This window comes from Perissodus microlepis, chromosome 17, assembly GCF_051167445.1.
Source record: "Perissodus microlepis isolate ML-2025 ecotype Zambia chromosome 17, ASM5116744v1, whole genome shotgun sequence".
NCBI lineage: Eukaryota > Metazoa > Chordata > Actinopteri > Cichliformes > Cichlidae > Perissodus > Perissodus microlepis.
Window position 1 is genome coordinate 27,592,219 of NC_140477.1, and position 18,530 is coordinate 27,610,748.

Consider the following 18,530-nt stretch of genomic DNA (forward strand, 5'->3'; position numbering starts at 1 on the left):
GTTACCACTGAAATACACCATACTGGCTGTGATTGAATTAATTCTTTAGTGAGGGGGCTAATCAAGACCACTTTGCTATGTTTTGAAAAATACAATAATTATGTTTATCCAGTGAAGCAACATCCAAGCAAATTGGAACAATGACTCAATGAAATGGCTGCGTTCATAGATGGAATGCTATAACAATGGGAGCCATTTAAACGATTGGCAAATAATGTGATTCCGTTATTAGTGACTCAAGCCCAAAGAGAAGCTGACTTTACCTTGATGGCGGTGGAGGCGATCTGGATGTGGTGCAGCTTGTGCAGGGTGCTCTCCCTGTCAATGAAGTAGGAGGCGGCCAGCTGGTGCAGAGCTTCCAGCGTCACAGCTGTGCCATTTGATTCACTCACTTCTGATGTTCGACTCAACTTTCGCTTGTCCACAAATATCATTAATGACTCTTCCCCTGCAAAAACGCAGACGCAGTGACACATACAGATTGATTATTTATGACTCCTCCGTGCGAACATCATCATACTCTTTACATTTAACTCATAAAGATGGAAACCTGCTAAGAGAACAAACAGCCCTTGTTACTACACCCTAATTTAGTGATGACTCTATTGCTGTATTGCACAAATTGAGATTTGTAGAAGTCTTATTATTTATTATTTTTTCAGATAAAAGCTACATAAGTTTTCCATACAATAACCCCGTAAGCACAGGTGCCCAATTGATCCTGCTAGAAAAATTCCTCACCACTGCGCTGATCTAAAGGTGGTGGGAATGTGCCAGGAGACTGCAATGCAATAAAAACTGGACATAGGCACTGAAGGACGTGTGGTTCAAAAATCAGCACTGCAAATTTTTTTGTACAGAGGTTGCAAAACACAATACTTTTTGTTAGCCAGCATAACTTTATATATTACAGTATTTTTACCGAGCACTACTAGCACAGGCTAAAGGTAATGCTGCGCGTTATCTTTGGCACGCAGCTGTATTTTCTTTCCTTTTGTTTGCAACCAATAATGTGCCAGATTGTCTCTCCGATCTATTTGAATACTGTTGGTATTCAGAGTTTATGCACAAGAGACAAAAGATGAAAAGAGCCAAACAGAGCAGCTGGGAGGTGATTGAACACCAGATAGCTGGGGGCTTTGCTGCACATTACAGCACTCAGGCTAACTTAGATCTATTGTTATGGAAACAGATGATCTACTGACAGTTTCAAAGACAGATTTTACATGTTGAGTCAGAAAATCTGCGTTTAAAAAACATACAAATGATTCCACATTCTTGGCCAAAATTAACTTAAATATTTAGAGTAGTTGAACGAGCGCAAAACAAAAAGCTTTTGAGCATTAAACATGTTTAACTGACAGACTCCCTGCTGCTAGAGGTTTACTCTTGTTCTGAAGATTACCCTTGATGGCATTTTACTTATTTGATAGACTAAAGTCAAAAGCAACAAGAATAGGCAGACAGAGACACTGTGCCTGCATATGTACTTGGTTCTTTTCAATAGAATAGTAGTTGGAACACAAGTTACAGCAATAAAACTGTGAAACTAAATAAAAAAATGAAAGTCCCTTTAGCATTTTTTATTTGGGTTTTGAAGTAGAGAAGAGAATTTTAAAGATGAAAGGGAACTGAAAACGCTCCAAAGTCTCAACAGACAAGCAAAACATGAGGCTTTTTTTTCCCACTCAGTCAAATTCACTCTGGGTCTCAAGCTGAAATACTTGTAAAGATCCTGAAAAAGTTTCTTTAACTCTCTGTGGTCCAAGTCGTCACCAGTGGTGACTGGTCTAAGATTAATGTTAGGGTAGGGACAGAGTTACGGTTGACACCTATGATGACTTCGACATCAGAGGGTTAAAATTTCTTGTTGTGTAAAAAAGGCTGTGTTCATCTGGCTTCCTAAAACATCACCTTGTTATTCACGTTTTAAGACAAGTCAGTAAAAGCAAAGATAACCACAAGCTGTGTTCTTTATTTACCTCCCAGTGTAGCAGAGAGCAGGAAGTGGGTCCCGTATTTCCTGATAATGTTGTCTGTGATGGCGCTAAGACTGGGCCTCCTGCCCAGCTGCCTAATGGTCTGGAGGAACTCGGGGTCCAGAGGCAAGGAAAAGCCATTGTTCTCTTGTCTCTCCAGGGCCAAGCTGTTCACCTTCCATCGGCCAAACTCCCTGCAATTTCACACAAACACATGCTCGCTGTAAGCAAAGGAAAACAATAACATGAATGTTGCATTCAAGCTCGCTTGAAAACAGTCCAGCTGAAGCCAAATGTTATATGGACTCCTCCATAATAAGGTCTTGATTAGTCTTTCCTTTGCCTTCAATATGTGAGAAGAATCTCTGTTTTGGCTGTTTTGGGACATTTCCTCTAGACACACAATGCAAAGACTAAATCCACCACATTGATCTGAACAGTAGTTGCAAAGAAATGAAAATAGGGTCCCTTGCCGTTTTAAAGCAGGCAGGACACAGCTTACTCCTCACAATGAGGCCCATATTCAGAACTGTTCCTTGCTGGGCATAAAATGTGATGTATGCATAACCTCTAAGTGAATCATGTGTGCCACTCTTTAAAAGATGAATGATCTCATGCTGTTCCTACCTCCGGCTCACAGAATTGCTTTGCACCATGGTGTAAAAAATATTGTGTTTTTCCACCAATTTTAAATAATAGAGCAATCTTTTCACATCTCCAGTCACTGTTTGAGGAGCTGTGGCTGGACAGTCTGTAATCATGCGTGGAGTCTTGCTGCTTTTAGGACCTCTTTTGGAGAGAACAGGCTTCATCTGTAGCCGATTGATATTCAGCCTCGCCTTGGAGTATGCCAGCTGCCTTTATCTACCAAGTGCAGACTGAGTGCTGCGGCTTGATGCATAGATTAGTGCTATTCAAATAGAGCTGGTAATAAATAAGGTTCTTCCCGCAAACTAGCAGGGGAGAAATCTAAGACCTTTCAGTCATATTGGGTAGTTGACTTGGCTTTTGGGAAATTTGCTCGAGGCGATAGGGTAAAATATAACCTGTTATATCAAAGAATGGCTGCAACACAAGCATAACATGTCTCCTCAAAGATGTATTACAAAACCAAATGAACTTGAACCCTGTGAGATCTGATTTCTCCATTTGCAACAACCCGAACCTAAACCCTACCTTTAATCGTAGGCAATCAGAATATGAATATATTGTTTTATTGAATATCTGTCCAAAGTGTTAGCAATCAGGGAACAAAAACATTAAATGTTCTCACTGGAAGACATCAAAAACTATCTAAATGTTTTCAGATAGGTCTTTTTTATCTTTCTCCAAAACATATGTTTAGGGATAAGTTTATTACTTGCGAGGAGTTGATTAAAGTAAATCATCAAGTTCTGGGAAATAATTTTAAAACAATAAATCTTTATTGCTCGTCCTTCTTTTACGCATAAACTGTTACAATTGTTATTACTCATAATGTCCAAAGTTTCAAAAAGTAAGTCAGCATAGGCTTTGCAAGGCAAAAGTCCAGGCTGCAGACAAGTTTTCTGTCATTACACACCATCGGTTCAAAAAATTGAGCATTTTGTTTTTGTTTTCATTTTAAATTTGAACTTTTAAATTCACTGCAGAGCCTGTTCAACTTTTACACCTATATATATGTATGTATAGATATGTATGTATAGATATATATTACATGAAACCCAGACAGATCATCTAAGATTTAAATCGTCAACAAATATTACCAGAAATACCAGAATGATGAGAAAAAGATAACTATTTATTTTCATTTGTTGCTGTTACTCAGCAGAGAATACAGAAAAACATCTCTACAGTATTTAATTGTGTCCAACATTATCCCTTTTTTAAATTGATCGTGTAATGGTTCACTGTGCAAGATGCTCTAACACAGCAGCACCTCATGTCAGTTCTTTTGCATTATATTTCATTTTAAATTACAATTTCCACAAAACCTTAACCACTGAAAAGGTGCCCACCAGTTTCCATGCTTACCTTCAATTAAGTGGGGACCATAATGGCATACTATATTGCATTTTAAGTCTTTATCAATATGACAATATCCAAAAACCTAAATGCTGTAGGTCACCAGACTAAAACCACTGTCATTAAACAAACACTCATAAACTCCAGAAGATTTTTAATTAGTAAATGAACAAATAAATATATGTCATTTTCACAAATGTGTCCATGCCCTGGTTTGTGTGTTGATTAGATCCAATATTCACAAAACTGTACATGCACTTAATAACAAAATATTGTACTTCGATATTATACCTGTTCACTGATCTGCACACTGTTGATTTTCACACCTTTTTAATTTGGATTTTTAACTTTAATTTTATACTTGTATCTGGTCGGAAATTGCACAGCATTAAGCATTTCACTGCATGTTGTACTCTGTATGATTGTGTAGTGGCAAATAAAAGTTGAATTTGAGATTTGAATATTCCTGAAAACTCCAGTATTAAAAAAACAATATTCCTGTATCTTTATCATTTTCTTCTTTCAGGCACATAAAACATAAACATATGGTCAGTGTAGTTGTTTTTTTTACTCAGGTCTGCTGGGATTAGCTGATTGTCGTCTTTGTAGCTTGCCAGTATGTGTGTTGCCAACAGGAAAGTTGTAGCGTGCCCTCTGATCGGTAAACTATGCACCATCACATGATTGAAGGTTGAAGGGTGTTTCTCCCATCTCTTCCTTATCTGCCTTTATAAATGTGGATACTGACAGAATGACAAATAGCTAATAATAAATGATAATACTGACCCGCTGATAAATCTGTCGGGCTCTAGTGTTGATTCTTTGTAGGTCTCTGTTGAAGGTTAAATAGCGTTCTGTTGTTATACACTGCTTTGCTAGGTATTTCTTTCAGGAAGATGTAATCTGTGTTGTAACTGAAGCTTTAGTATATTTCAGAGGATTTCACAAGAGATAAAAGATAACAGGATAATACTGACAACTTCCACATGCCTGAGCTACCATCTTATGTGATATATATAAGAAGTAATCTATCAACCATTCAAAAAACAATTTTTGCTGTAGATTTCGTCACAGCTTCAAATGTCCTTACAAAGAACCCAGTGAAAACTGGGATTTATCACCTCCCTCTCGAGTACTCGAGTACATACTCCCTACATTCCACAGACACACGCCAGCTTCAAAATGCAAAGATAAATGCACGTGCATTCACACACCCTGCAGCTTCAAACATCTGAACAAAGCTGCCCTTGCTGCAAGAACTTTGCTATCGCCCAGAACATCGCATAGTCCCCATGGGTGCGGGCCTGCTGCCAATCAATTTTCCACCAATAACAATGACCCCCTGAGAAAAATACAAAACAGAAAACAGCTCATTAAGTCCTGTTTCATGTCGGTGTTTCTCTATAACGAGCGGCCATTAGTGTTTCTTTCCATCCGCTGGGGCCATCTGAAGGAGGGAGCAATGGAGAGAGAAAGAAGGAGAGCGGTGCCGTGATCGCCACACTGCCTCGCTATCCTGCTCGCTGATGGACATTTTCGAACGGTGTCACAGCCAAGCTGCAGAATAACAGTGTCTGCACACACATGCACACTTTTGTTGACAAAGACTGCAATTCAGTCTCACCGTTTTGCACGTAGACGCACAAAGAGATCTTGCATTTCATGGAAGAGTGCAAGTTTATTTCACCCCTTACTCTTCTCAGTGAGACTGGAGTTGAGTAACTGGAATACTCTATCACACACACACACACACACAAACACACACACACACACACACACACACACACATAATAGGTAGGCTTATTTTACCCACAGCTCTGTGCAGCAGGGGGCTTCCTGCGCTTCTACCTGTCACACCCCCATCTGAGCAAGCTGGAGTGCTGTGTGAACCAATAGGTGGAGAGCGACACAGGTCATGATCAGAGCCATCACCAGATGTCTCAGATACATCACTCAGTATGGACTGCCTGAGGGCATCTTAGTGTCCAATATAACAAACCACAGAATGAAGCGAGCGTGCTGATACAGTTGAAATATGGCAACAAGCAAAGCAATGCACACTTCAGTCGGTTCACTATGTCACTGAGCACACCAAGGGAGTGTCTGCTTCTTCTGATCTTCCCCCAAGGTATGTTAATGTGGGAATTACTGCAAGGAAATTAAATATTTTAAAATATTCATTAAAAAAATATGTAGTTTAAAAACATGAAAGTGTACTTTGTTGTGAATCAGTTTAAAGCAGCAGTAGGATTGGAGGATTTTCCTTTTTTCAATCTCTTTGTTGTTTTTATTCAATCTGAAAATTACTGGCCCTCAAGATATCTATCTGTCCTTTTCAGGTGCCAAAAATGCTACATCTATATATGAAATGTATATGTATATATAATCACACCATCTGCTTCAGATTTTAAGCTGCAGTATCGGGAGACAGTCTATGTTTAGAAATATTTTTTAAAAATAGTAAAATGTTAATTTTATTCTTAGATTTTTAAGGTTTTACTGATTCTTTTAAGTGGATTAAAATGCATTTAAGGCATTTTCGGCTTCAGGTTTCATTCTGTATTTGTCGTGTAAATCTCAAGCAAGGTGGTGCAATGTTAGCACAATCACCTCACAGCAAGAAAGTTCTGGGTTTAAACCTGCTGATGTTCTACTTGTGCTTGGTGCAGATGTGAGATAAGCAAAGCTCTAAGTAGCCAGTAGTAGAGTAGTAGATGAGAGAAGAACCATATTACTGCCAGGCCGTTTCTAAGTGTATGACTGAAGAAGATGTAGAAACAACAACATACACACAAGTTTTTATTTTTATATTAAGGTACAAATTTGTTCCCAGTACAGCCTGTTTAGAATAAAACTGTAGTAAAAGGCACGTCCCTAAAGACAGGTAGAAAAGAGTACATTATCATTTAAAAATTTATTACGTTAAGGATTCAGACCTCGAGTCAAAATCCTCATACACATTTTATTAAAAAAAAAATGCATAAGAAATATATCATTGTGATGATACATCAGTAATCATACAAAACCAAGTCGCAATAATTTCAAATGGACCTGCACATCAGCTGATGTTGATCAATTAGGCTGAACGTGTCTTTGGCTCATTTACAAACTGCAACACAGTCACACTTGATCAACATTGTGTGAATGCATCATGTAATTGATTAATAACACAAACCTCTGCCCTTGATCTGTATACAGTACTGAGACTAATGACACTTGAATCTGAACCACTGCCATTTACGCACATGTGCACATTTTGCAAAAACAGATTTATTATACAGGGTTTTTTTCTCCTTTGGCTGTTTGTTTTTATAATATAATTTATTTAAAATTATTCTGTGTCTGTAAGTTAGGTTGGCATGAATAATCCTCACAGCTTCTACGGGTCTACGGCTCTTTTGGTGTCTCTTTCAAGTTAATTCTAGTGAGCTATAGTGCATTTTCATTTCCACCCACCAGAAGGACAATTAAATGTCACAAAGAAAGAAAAATAAGCTTGACTTGTCTTTGCAGGTGTTCTGCTTGTATTCGTACACTCTTTCCGGCAGCGAGGCAATTACTGTTAAAGACAGTTTTCCTCCATCTCTCATTTCTTTGCTGTTTTACTCAGATACTCTGTAATGACTTTACAGCAGTTAGGTCCACATCATTGCGCTACGAAATTCAAACTGTGATTCATGAAGAAAAAAAATAAGAAAAGAAATTCCAATATTTAAACACTGGAGAAAACTTTGACTTGCATGATAATTAATGCACATTTGCCAGTGGAATAAAGGGGATGACATTAATTAAATACTTTTCTTTCCCGATTGCTTCAGAAAAGTCTAATTTCACCTTTGACATCAGGCAGTACTGTACCTTTCTTTAATGATATACTTGTATTTCCTTTCACATATGATTTTCCTCTCATACAGCTTATGTTTACTGTTTATATGATGGTGTATTCCAAATGCCAATTAGATCCTGTTCACACTGGTAAATGAGAGCCTCTCTTGCACAATTTTGTCTTTGGTTAAGTTCGTTACTTTTTTCACTCTTGCTAAAATAATCAAATTGCTGCAAGAAATGAAACTGAAATTCTTGACTGAGCTTGAGCAAATGGCCCTCACATGGCAGGTGTGTTGCAAGAGGAAGCAATAACTGATTCATTATGTAGAGCCTGTGTTCACTATTGGCATTTTATGGATGAACATGAAAATTTCGTAGATATCTTCAGTTTATTTGTTATATCTGTGCAGCAGTACATTCCATTAATAAGGTAAAGCCCTGTGCAAAAGTCTTGAGCCACACCTCATTTCTTGATATTTTGCTTCCAAAGAACCAGATTTGTATTGTTTTAAAAGTATTCTTGTGCAACAGTATTGACCTACGAATGAATCAAACATGAATAACATACCTAAATTAAGAGGTGTGTTTAATACACAACTTAGGAAAGAACCAGTTTTAAATTACTATCCTTGAGAGCTTTATTACCGGCAGCCAGTGGCAAAAACACATAATTTGTGCCCATTTCTTTAGTTGAATCTACAAAATTCCAAAAATAATGCAGTATGACAGCCATAAATATATTTATATTTGCACCAAAAGTGATTCCAAAAGAGCTATTAGCCGAAAACGCGGCATATCTCAGCATGGGGCATAGGGTGTCCTTAAAATATCAGAGGAAACTACACGAGTGGAGGACAAAACAAGAAGTGACGGGTCTAAAAACTATCTACCGCAGATGAACTGTATCTGAGAGTCAAGGCCTTATGAAACATAAAAAAATCCAGTAAAGACCTCACACAGGACATGATAGATGCATCGTGGTTCATCTATTGTTCACTGTTCAGAAATTGTACCCATATCCCAAATGGTCTCAGTGGGAGAGTGGCTGTTCCTGTGTTCCTTCCTTCAGGGAAACAAAGAGAAAGGGCTGAGGTAGGCCAAACTCCTCCACGACGATTGCCTGGAGAACTACTCCTGAAGGTTACTTAAAGAAATTAAAGAAAGCCTGCCTAACAGCGTTCAGGATATGTTGAAGAATAAAGGTGGTCATACTAAATATTGACTTTTGAGCTCATTAGAAATGTGCAAACTCTGTTTTTACCTTATGTGCTGTATTTCTATGTACAGGATCTTTGCTGCTTTCAATAAATGGCTGCAATGAATCCCAGCAAAACCACAAATAAATAAGGAGAGGCTCAAGACTTTTGCACAGTTCTGTATTTGTGACCTGGAACATAGCCATGGCAACATTAATCTGTAATTTCTTTTAAAAAAGACATAAAAAGGACCTTTAATTCATAGTGATTAAAGCCACTACAGGAATGTATTAAATTAAAAGAAAACAGGGCAAGACACAAATAGTACTGCTAATAAATTTTGATGAATAGTAAATTGAAAACACATTTTCATTTCATAAAAACTTGCTAGCAGCACTTCATCATTATTATTTTATCATGATTTACAAACACATGCATCTCATCAATAAAGGCTAAGTAAGAACATATTGTTGTGTTTTGTAGCTGGGTTACCCCAGATACCAAAATAACCCACTGTGCAAAACAGTTGCTTGATGTAGACTCAAAGTTATTTCAAGGACCTCCCTAAAGAGAATAGAGCAAAATGAGAGAAATGTCCTTCATGCTCCGTTCAGTAAGATAAACCAAATGTACATGCATTTAGAAAACCTTGCGAGCAAACCGCGGACACTCCGCCGCTTTCGATGTCACATTTTCTTTTCCTTTACTGCGGTTTGCTTCTCCCTCCTCATTTAATCTGATGTGACGTTGATCCTTCTCAATATGCATGCATCATTAGCAACAGGGAAATGGTTTTTAGAAATTAAGAATTACAAACAAAGAGGCTTTTCTTTTGAGTGACATCAAAAGAAATTCTACTCGTGCCAGTTGCGTAATGAGCATATCCCAGAAAGACACCTTCATAGCGGCTCCCATCAACTTTGTTAATTGAGCTACTTATGATGCCGTCTTTAAAAAATGAGTTTGAGAGTGAAATGAGAGTGGGAGTGGGATGGGAGAGGAGAAAACAGACTCTCACCCTCCCCATTTCTTTTCGTCATTGACGCACCAGATAAACAAACTAGGGAAGAAAGGAAGATCAAGATGGGGAAAGTGAGTGTAATGATGTAGTTAATAGCTGCTGGTTGTGAACGCTTTGCAGAATTGCCACCAACAGTTTGTCCAACAACATCAAACAAACATTAGACCATTAATTTGTGAGAATCCTATTAAACCCGCTGAGAGGTCCTATAAACAAGGCAACATACTGCTTCCTGTTCATTTGGATTTTTCATGCCTTTGATATAACTAAGTGATACTCGAGTACACGTTTCCAACACTCGACTACGACCTAAGCGTGTGACCTGTGTCGGTGGGAATCTAAAACTCCTGTAGAGCAAATATATGAATTGTGAATGCAAAATTATGCAGTGTAAGCTATAATAATACTGTATGTATAATACTTTAATACTATTTTGTCTAATTATGGAATAATGATGAAACATTTTATACACAAACACTAAATACTAAAAACAATTAGAATAAAATTATGACAAACTTAAAAAGATTAATGACATTAAAAAAAACAAGGAAATTATTTCCCTGTTGTTTTTCTTCCCACCTCTCTCAGTTGTCATTGTCTAAAAAAGACAAAATAACCAGGCAGTAATAAAAGAAATGAGCTGTTGTGCTGATGTGTATCATTACTGTGTTATTAAAATTATTGTAAATTATTTAAAATTACCCTTTAGTCAAAACATGGCTTTAAATATAATGTTAACCAAAGTGAGTTCAGATTTTTGCACCAGTTTTACTCTTCTCTTTCTTTTCTCTTTTTTCCAGGACCATCAACAAAGGACCAAGTGAGGGCACATCTTTCCCTCCATCAGTTAGGCTTTAAAAATCCTATCATTCCACTGAGTTAACTAATGATGTAGCGTGACATGAAACATTCTCTCGGTTATACCAAAAAACCCAACTTTCTAATGAGGAGGACAAATGATTCACCAGAGGAAAGAGCAGAAGGAGAAAATAAATCCCTCACAAAAATCATGTAAGTCGACTGCAATGAGTTGACAGTTTTTTCTGATTTTAGACAATTTCTACAATAGTTTTCAAAAAAAACCTTGCAGAATCCATGCAAAGCTGTGCATATGGCATCTCAGCTCGTTACCAAGACACTTTCTGGTGTTATTTCCTTTAATTTGACGCTCGTCTGTACTTTTGTTTCGTGGCTTCTCAGAGACAGCTGTCACTTCTAGCACACAAACAAGCCTAAAAGCAGAGCTGTAACCCATACTGGCAATCCTCATTTTCACAGCCTTCATCAGAAAACAACCAATTGCTGTCTTTTTTTTTTTCTCGGTTTTCTTCTAAAAGAATGTGTTATGGCCTTAGTGCCGCATGTTGTGCTTTGTTTCGCTCTTTCTGTCTCCTGTGTCTCAGGTGCCGCCTTTCCCCCGTGGAGCAGGTAATTGCGCACGGCTGTCTCCATTCAGCCGTCGGGGATAGAGTACAAAGGCTGGGAGAAAAGGTGCAGCGTGGTGCCTGTGGACTCATTCTGTGGAATCGTGTTGCGCTTACACCTTAGGAGAGTCTTTAGCTTACTTTTTTGTTCAGCTTTTATCCCAGTTCATTGCTTGTTTTGGTGGAAGCCACTTTTCTTTTCCCTTTTAAACATTAGTAACTTGTGATGAATGGTTAATTTCATCACTCACGTTTCAACTTCCCTGATTAATTATGCCCAGAAAACTTTTAAAATTTGTCAGAAAACCTGACAGCAGAATGAAACAAATATTTGTATAGCTTTAAAACAGCAGCCTACCTTTTTGTTTAAAAATCAAAGCGTTTATTAACGGCAGTAATAAAACATTGTGTTAGAACAGTTTGGGCAGAGCATGAAAAAAATATCTCATTATCTTCGGCTCATTTTAAAGTTTCACAGTGAACAACTGAATAGTAATAACCAACAGTGAATCCCACTCAGGGCAGCTACATCGTAATTGATTGCACCCACTCAAGCAATTGCTTATCGTTCCTCCACAGCACGTTTCAGAAGAATCCCATAAGATGCTCAAAATTATGCACTAAGTCTATTTTTGTAGGAAGTCATGTGAAGCTGCACAGAGCTTGTGAGGAGGTCAGGAAGTCAAGCACGGGAATGGCATAAAGCATCCGATCAAATTCTAAAATAGCAGATGCTGAGCAGAGAAAAAGCTCCACTTCTTAAAAGCTGTTAGTTTGATGTGAAGCCACGTAGGACAGAAAAGACACAGTAACGCAAATGTGCACCTTGTGTACTTCTGGAGTCACTAATACATTGATGCCATGTCAGTTTGCATTTACAGTCCACAAATGTGTATATGTGTGCATGCATGCGTGTGACGGTGTGTCTGTGTGTTCTTGTTGCTCTGATTCCTTGACAAGTCCCTAAAAGAACCAGAGAACAATATTTGAAAAAATGCTCACGTCCTTGACGTAAATGTATCTGACTAAACTTATTACTTGCTTTTATTACCAAAGAAAAACCATTTTTACAGCTCTACACAATTTTAAATGAACAATTTGGATAAAATAGGCACTGTCAGTTTCATTTTTCATGTTCCCTTTTTAGCAAAGCTTTAACACTTAAAGTTTTCTTGGAAGAAAGAGGAAGCATTCATTTTAACTTTTAATTTTTTAAAGACCAGTTTTGAGAAACTGTGAAATACTGCATATTGTAAGAAGCAAAAGCTTTCCCAAATAGGCAGCTGCCATTAATGATTTGTGGCTTCCATGAATACAACTTCACCTCTGATAATAGAAAGCAAGGGCAGCTCGAGAGAGCAAGATCATGACTGGCAGCAGGGTTTGCTGATATGGAAGCTGCTTATCCCTTTTGTGCTGCAGTTTGTCATAACATTGTTGACAAGGGACTACATGTCTCTCCCTCTCGCTCTCTCTCTCACACACAAAGACGCACACACACAAAATGCGGACTCACACAGGAATGTCTGGACTCACACTGTCTACATAATGAGGTATGCACATACTGTTAATAGGCCAATACACTGTGTATACACACTTAACCTCACAAATTCATACACAAATAAATCAAAGAGCTCGTTGAAGAGCGACCAGCTACAGTAAATCCTGCTCTTTGTGACAGTTTTGTCCACAGCATGCACGCAGCAGCTTTTACAAAGTATGACATACTGTAGCTCTGCACAATACATCTTCAGAACACAAGATTAAAACCCAAAACAAGTTGCACATTCTGTTTTCTGGTCCTTTCTTTACTGTGTAAGTAAAACACTTTTTTAACAGCTAATTCTGTTACAGCACGAACATCGGCCCGCTTGACAGGCAAGCTGGAAGCAATTGAAGCTGGGGGCTACAAACAATTAACAGTAACAGCCTGATTAAAAACATCATCAATTTTAAATATATTATCAAAGTCTTTCCATGTGGCACTGTCAACCCAACAGTTATTTCTGGGTTTCCATGACAATCGTGTAGATCAGTCTGCAACAGAGCGAGACAAGATTCAAAGCCAGTCAAGCCATCAAAGTCAGTATTTATAACAGGCAGCAAAGACATTTTTTCCCTTCTTGTAACTGCTCATAACCATAATTTTCTTACGGTTTTAAAGGTTTAATAGTCACATTCTTACACTGACAGGTCCATATTTAGAACTTAAGAGAGGACACATAAAATTCTGCAAAATCACAAATTAAATGTCATTTTTTATTCTAAATAGCATCCGATTGATTTTGTGAGCTTCAAATTTCTATCAAAATACAGTTTTAATGTCACTGACTGCAATCATTACATCTGAATCTTACAATACAGTGCCCTGAAAAAGTTTGATTTTTGGCGTATTTATCACATTTACATCATCAAAAAAATAAATAAAAATACGCAAAGACAACCGAATAAATACAAAATGCAATAATTTATTAAGGTGAAAAAACTATCCAATCCAAAAAGTAACTGCCCCCCAAACCTAATAACTGGTTACGACACCCTTGGTAGCAACAAGTGCAATCAAGTGTTTTTGAGACCTGAGAATGAGCCTTTCACATCAGTGTGGAGGAATTTTGGCCCACTGCTTTGCAGAGTCATATACAGTCATATTGGAGGGGTTTTGACCATGAACGGCCTGTTAAAGGTCATGCAAAAGAATCTTAATCTGATAAGTCTTTGTCTAAGTCATTGTCCTGCTGCATAACCCTGACATACTGACACAAACTGATGACCAAAAATTCTCTTTTTTTGGTAGGGAGCAGAATTAATGAATCTATTACAATACTGCCACCATTTTTGACTGTTGGTATGATGTAATTTTTATGTAACACTGTATTAGTTTTAAGCCAGATATAATGGGCCTTAAACCTTCCAAAAAACTTGTCAATTGTATCATGTCAGTCCACGGAATATTTTCCCAAAAGTCATCAAATGTGAGACAAGCCTTTCTGTTCTTTTGATCAGCAGTGGTTTTCACCTTCGAGCTCCGCATATATGCCCACTCTCTTTCTAAATCATGAACACTGACCTTACCCAACCATGATGTCTTGCTTTTTAAAATCTTTTAATCTTTTTCACTTTGTCACACAGGTTCAATCTAAGTGATTTCTTAATTCAAGGTGTCTGGCAGTATTCATCTGAAGAACGTGAACACCCATGGTCTTTCCAAAAATGTGGTTAATTCGTGATTTAACAAGGGGGAAAATTGCTTTTTCACATAGATCTGGTAGGTTTGGAAAGCTCTTATAACTTAAATGAAATTGTCTTTTCAAACTGCAGTGTGAGTTTGGTTCTTACTTGGGTCATTTTTGTCTAAAATTTGTGTGACGATTTGAAACCTAAGTGTGACAAATATGCTAACAAATTAACAAATCACGAAGGGGAAAATACTTTTTCACACCACTGTACGTTACCCAGGTGACCCTTGGGTAATTTTGCCATGATGACTGTCTGTCAGATTCCCCTTTTTCTAATTTAAAAAATATCCAAGATGGCTGAGGAGACTGAAAACAGTAAATAGCTACAGATACTTGTGTATTCACCTGAATGACAGAAAGGACTGGAGGACTGACATTGATGCTGTGTAGGAGAAGGAGATGAGGAGTGTTTGTGAAGCTCAGATACTGCACTGTGTAAAGTAAGATCTTAGAAATCTTCGACAAGTCAGTGTTAATGAGAAGCAGCAGCAATGCCAGATATGTCAGCAGGATCAGCAAACTAGCTGGAACCATTCTGGGCCAAAATCTGGAGGCGCGTGAGTCAATGAGGGACATGAGGTCACTTAACAAAACTGCTCTCCATCACGGACAATCCATCACACTTCCTTCCTTCCACACTACAGGGCCAGCAGGGATCATTCTCCCAGTGGTCCCTCGCTATAACGCGGCTCACCCTTCAAGGCTTCACTGTTTTGCAGATTTTTTGTGCAATTTTGCATGCTTTTTTTTTTCTTACAGCACATTGTGTTCTGCGTCCTGATTGGCTGTAGACCACTGTCAATCAATCTGCCATGTCTCCTGTCAGATTTACGTAAATCTTCGATCGATAGCAATGTGACTCTGAAGTGCTGTACTCTATGTTTGTAAGTTTTCTCCCCAACAAACACAACAATGTCAACGAAACGTTTTGCGCCATCAAAGGCAACCGCGGGTTCCTTTGGTTTTATTCTGTAATACTGGACGTATTTTTCTACGCAGGTTTGAACTTTGAGAGTGTTTAAACAAGAGAGAAAAGTGTGAAAATGTTCATGCCTGTCTGAGAAAAGTGTATAAAATGTGTAGTGAGGGGTTTTACAGCCTTAAAACATCTATAATAATTGTAAAAAATAACATTGGCTACTTTACGGATTTCACCTATTGCGGGTTATTTTTAGAATAACTCCCGCGATAAACGAGGAACCACTGTATATGAGATTTTGCTGCCTTCACGGCCATATAACACTTTTACCATCACCAATATTACAATTCTATCTATTGAGTTATCTGTGCAACTTAGCATGGCATTCAGACATGTAAATAAGGATGGTGTGTGCATGCTGACAGCAACTTCAGCAACTGTTTTCTTCTACACTGGTCAGCTGATATACATGAATTCCAAGTGTATGCAGTGGACTTAGCAGATCAATGAACTGAAGTGAAATGAATTGACTGTGTTGGTGCTTTTAAGTACTTTAATCACAAAATGAAAATCATTTACCCTGCTTACTAAATCTGTAGTTCATAATTTGTATCTAAGTACACGAGGAGAGAGACATGGCTTTAGTTTAAAATTCTAACTTTGAATATTAAAAAAAAATATTTTAAAAAAGTTTAGGTTTAATTAACTAAAACTAATCTTTAAAATTAAATTTAGGAGTGAAAAAAGTCTAAAACTAGGCTTAAGCCACATCTGGAAACGTTGTGCATGTGCTGAGGTATGACATTAGTTGGACATTTAGGAAAACTGACTTTTCTGCTTTCAATCTAATAGTTTGTTTTTCCTAATACGAAAGTCTAGCTCACTGTTAGGGGGCCCAATAGTGCCTACAGTATGTTCAAGCAGGTTTATAAATCCTAAATTACTGTTCAAAGCAATTCATAAGTTTTGGCCTCAAATACTAATACAGAGACATTTTCATAAGACCTGTTTCCATAGACTTCTAACCAATAAATCTCTGTTCTGTCCTTTATAACTCCCCAATCCCACACTTGTCAGAAGCCATGAGCTCTAGTTGAAGGAAGTACTTGTCACTATCATTGCCGCTGGTGATTAAGAAGGGGGCGCTCTACCTCTTTCCTGAGGATGTATTCGAAACTGAAGGATAATGAACATACTTGAATAGAGGAAAAAAATAGAGGAAAAATGGAAGGAAATTTGAAGAACACGAACACCCGTTATCTCCCTGGATATGTCCTGTAATGGTTTTAAAATAAAGAAAGAAAGATAAAATGCAATGAAGTCAAATAAAATATACAAAAAAGAAACTACTCCATACAATAATATATTGATTATAAACAAACAAGACCCTTGCAGTTAGGAGCCTCTGCGCGTAAATGCATTCTGCGCTCACCAGCACAAGGTCAGATTTAATTAGGCTGTGTATGTCAGGCAAGCGGAGAGGCAGAAGAGAAGCACAGGAATGTGTTCTGAATTTAAAGAAATGGCAACATAAATGAAGCATGAAATGAACCAACTGTATTCATTCAGTTTTTGGTTTTTTTATATCTAGAAGACATAACAGGCAAAAGCTTGGATTTTTTAATGTCCTGAAATTGCTCGAATTTATCTGTCGCTGTGATTTCATGACATCGAATGTCTTTGTTAGCAAAGTGCAATGATAGAGTATTGGTTTGGGTGTATGAAACACATTACATCAAACCTGAGTGCTTCTAATTTTGGTCGGTCCTGCAATCCTAAAGGACAAAAATAGGTTATAGAAAAATGACGCATTTGAACACTTTCTCACTTCGCACCAGTTTTTAACATGATACTGCAACTACTAATCGTTTCTTTCTGATCTGCATGATGGCCCTGATCCCCCTAAAAAGGGAACTGGGCTCATGCTGTAAAGAAACCAAGGCTGAACTCCCACCTTTGACCTACACATCAGGGTTATCATTTTGCATGGCTAATAGGGATACGTGGAAAATACACTTTTTCTGTTTAGAATAATATTTAACAGTCCACTCTTTTGTTGGGGAGAAAAAATATATTACCACATAAACTTACTCAATGTCCTCCAATCTGTAAACAAAGACAGTGGTTATATTGCCCCAAGCATCAGTAACTAAGTACAGCACATTATTTTATACCTGTCAAAGCATCAAGTTCAACTTTTGACATTTATTTTTTTTACACAGTAACGTTCAATTCCAATTTGCAAACAATAAGTTTTAAATTTGTACATCTAACTGAAAAACTGAATAAAAAGATCCATAATCATCAAAATAGAAAACGTAGTTTAAAGCAGGTTAATTCATTGTGGATACTCTATGAAATGTAAAAGCGAGTAAACATGCTTAAATGTAGAAATGAATAAACAGCATCAGTAAACAAGCTGACTACATTTCCACAGACGATGGGTTTTATATGGTTATTGAAATGAAGTGTTTTGAAGCTACTTCTGATGGCTGACAAGCTGACACAACTGAGCCAAGAGTGCAAACTTCCACCAAGGCAGCTCACTCTCTGGGCAGTATTTACTTTTAAGGGAGTGGTATTGTATTTTCTATGTATTTACTTTGTTCTTTTTAAATATACTTTTCTGTTTCTGGTGCAAAATATGGGCTTTTGTTTTTTGCTGTGTTGAAACAATTGTAATATACCTGACATAACCAGTAGAGGTGAAATGTAAAATTGAGTACAAAGCTCAAATTTGACGTGATATTTGGATGCAAACTATAATGTCACACTTGAGCATTTGCAACTACATTTGTTTGTAGTGTTTGTAGGCAGCAGAATTTGAAGCATAGGTTTAAAGACATTTTATAAAAATCGCTTAAATAAATGACGTCCAAAGGAACATGATATTTAGAATTCCCATATATTACTCCCTGTATGC

The 18,530-nt window shown here is 37.5% G+C and overlaps 1 protein-coding gene across 2 annotated transcripts in view; it reads right to left on the reverse strand.

Annotated features, from left to right (window-relative positions):
• Window positions 1–18,530, reverse strand: part of LOC146369801 (BMP/retinoic acid-inducible neural-specific protein 3-like) — a 59,835-nt gene that overhangs the window by 32,806 nt on the left and 8,499 nt on the right. For both annotated transcript variants that reach the window (XM_084909335.1, XM_084909334.1), the window contains 2 exons: window positions 1,983–2,173; window positions 264–448 (listed from right to left, as the gene is read on the reverse strand). In XM_084909335.1, the coding sequence (XP_084765461.1) occupies window positions 264–448; window positions 1,983–2,173 (376 nt within the window). The remainder of the gene's footprint in view (window positions 1–263; window positions 449–1,982; window positions 2,174–18,530) is intronic.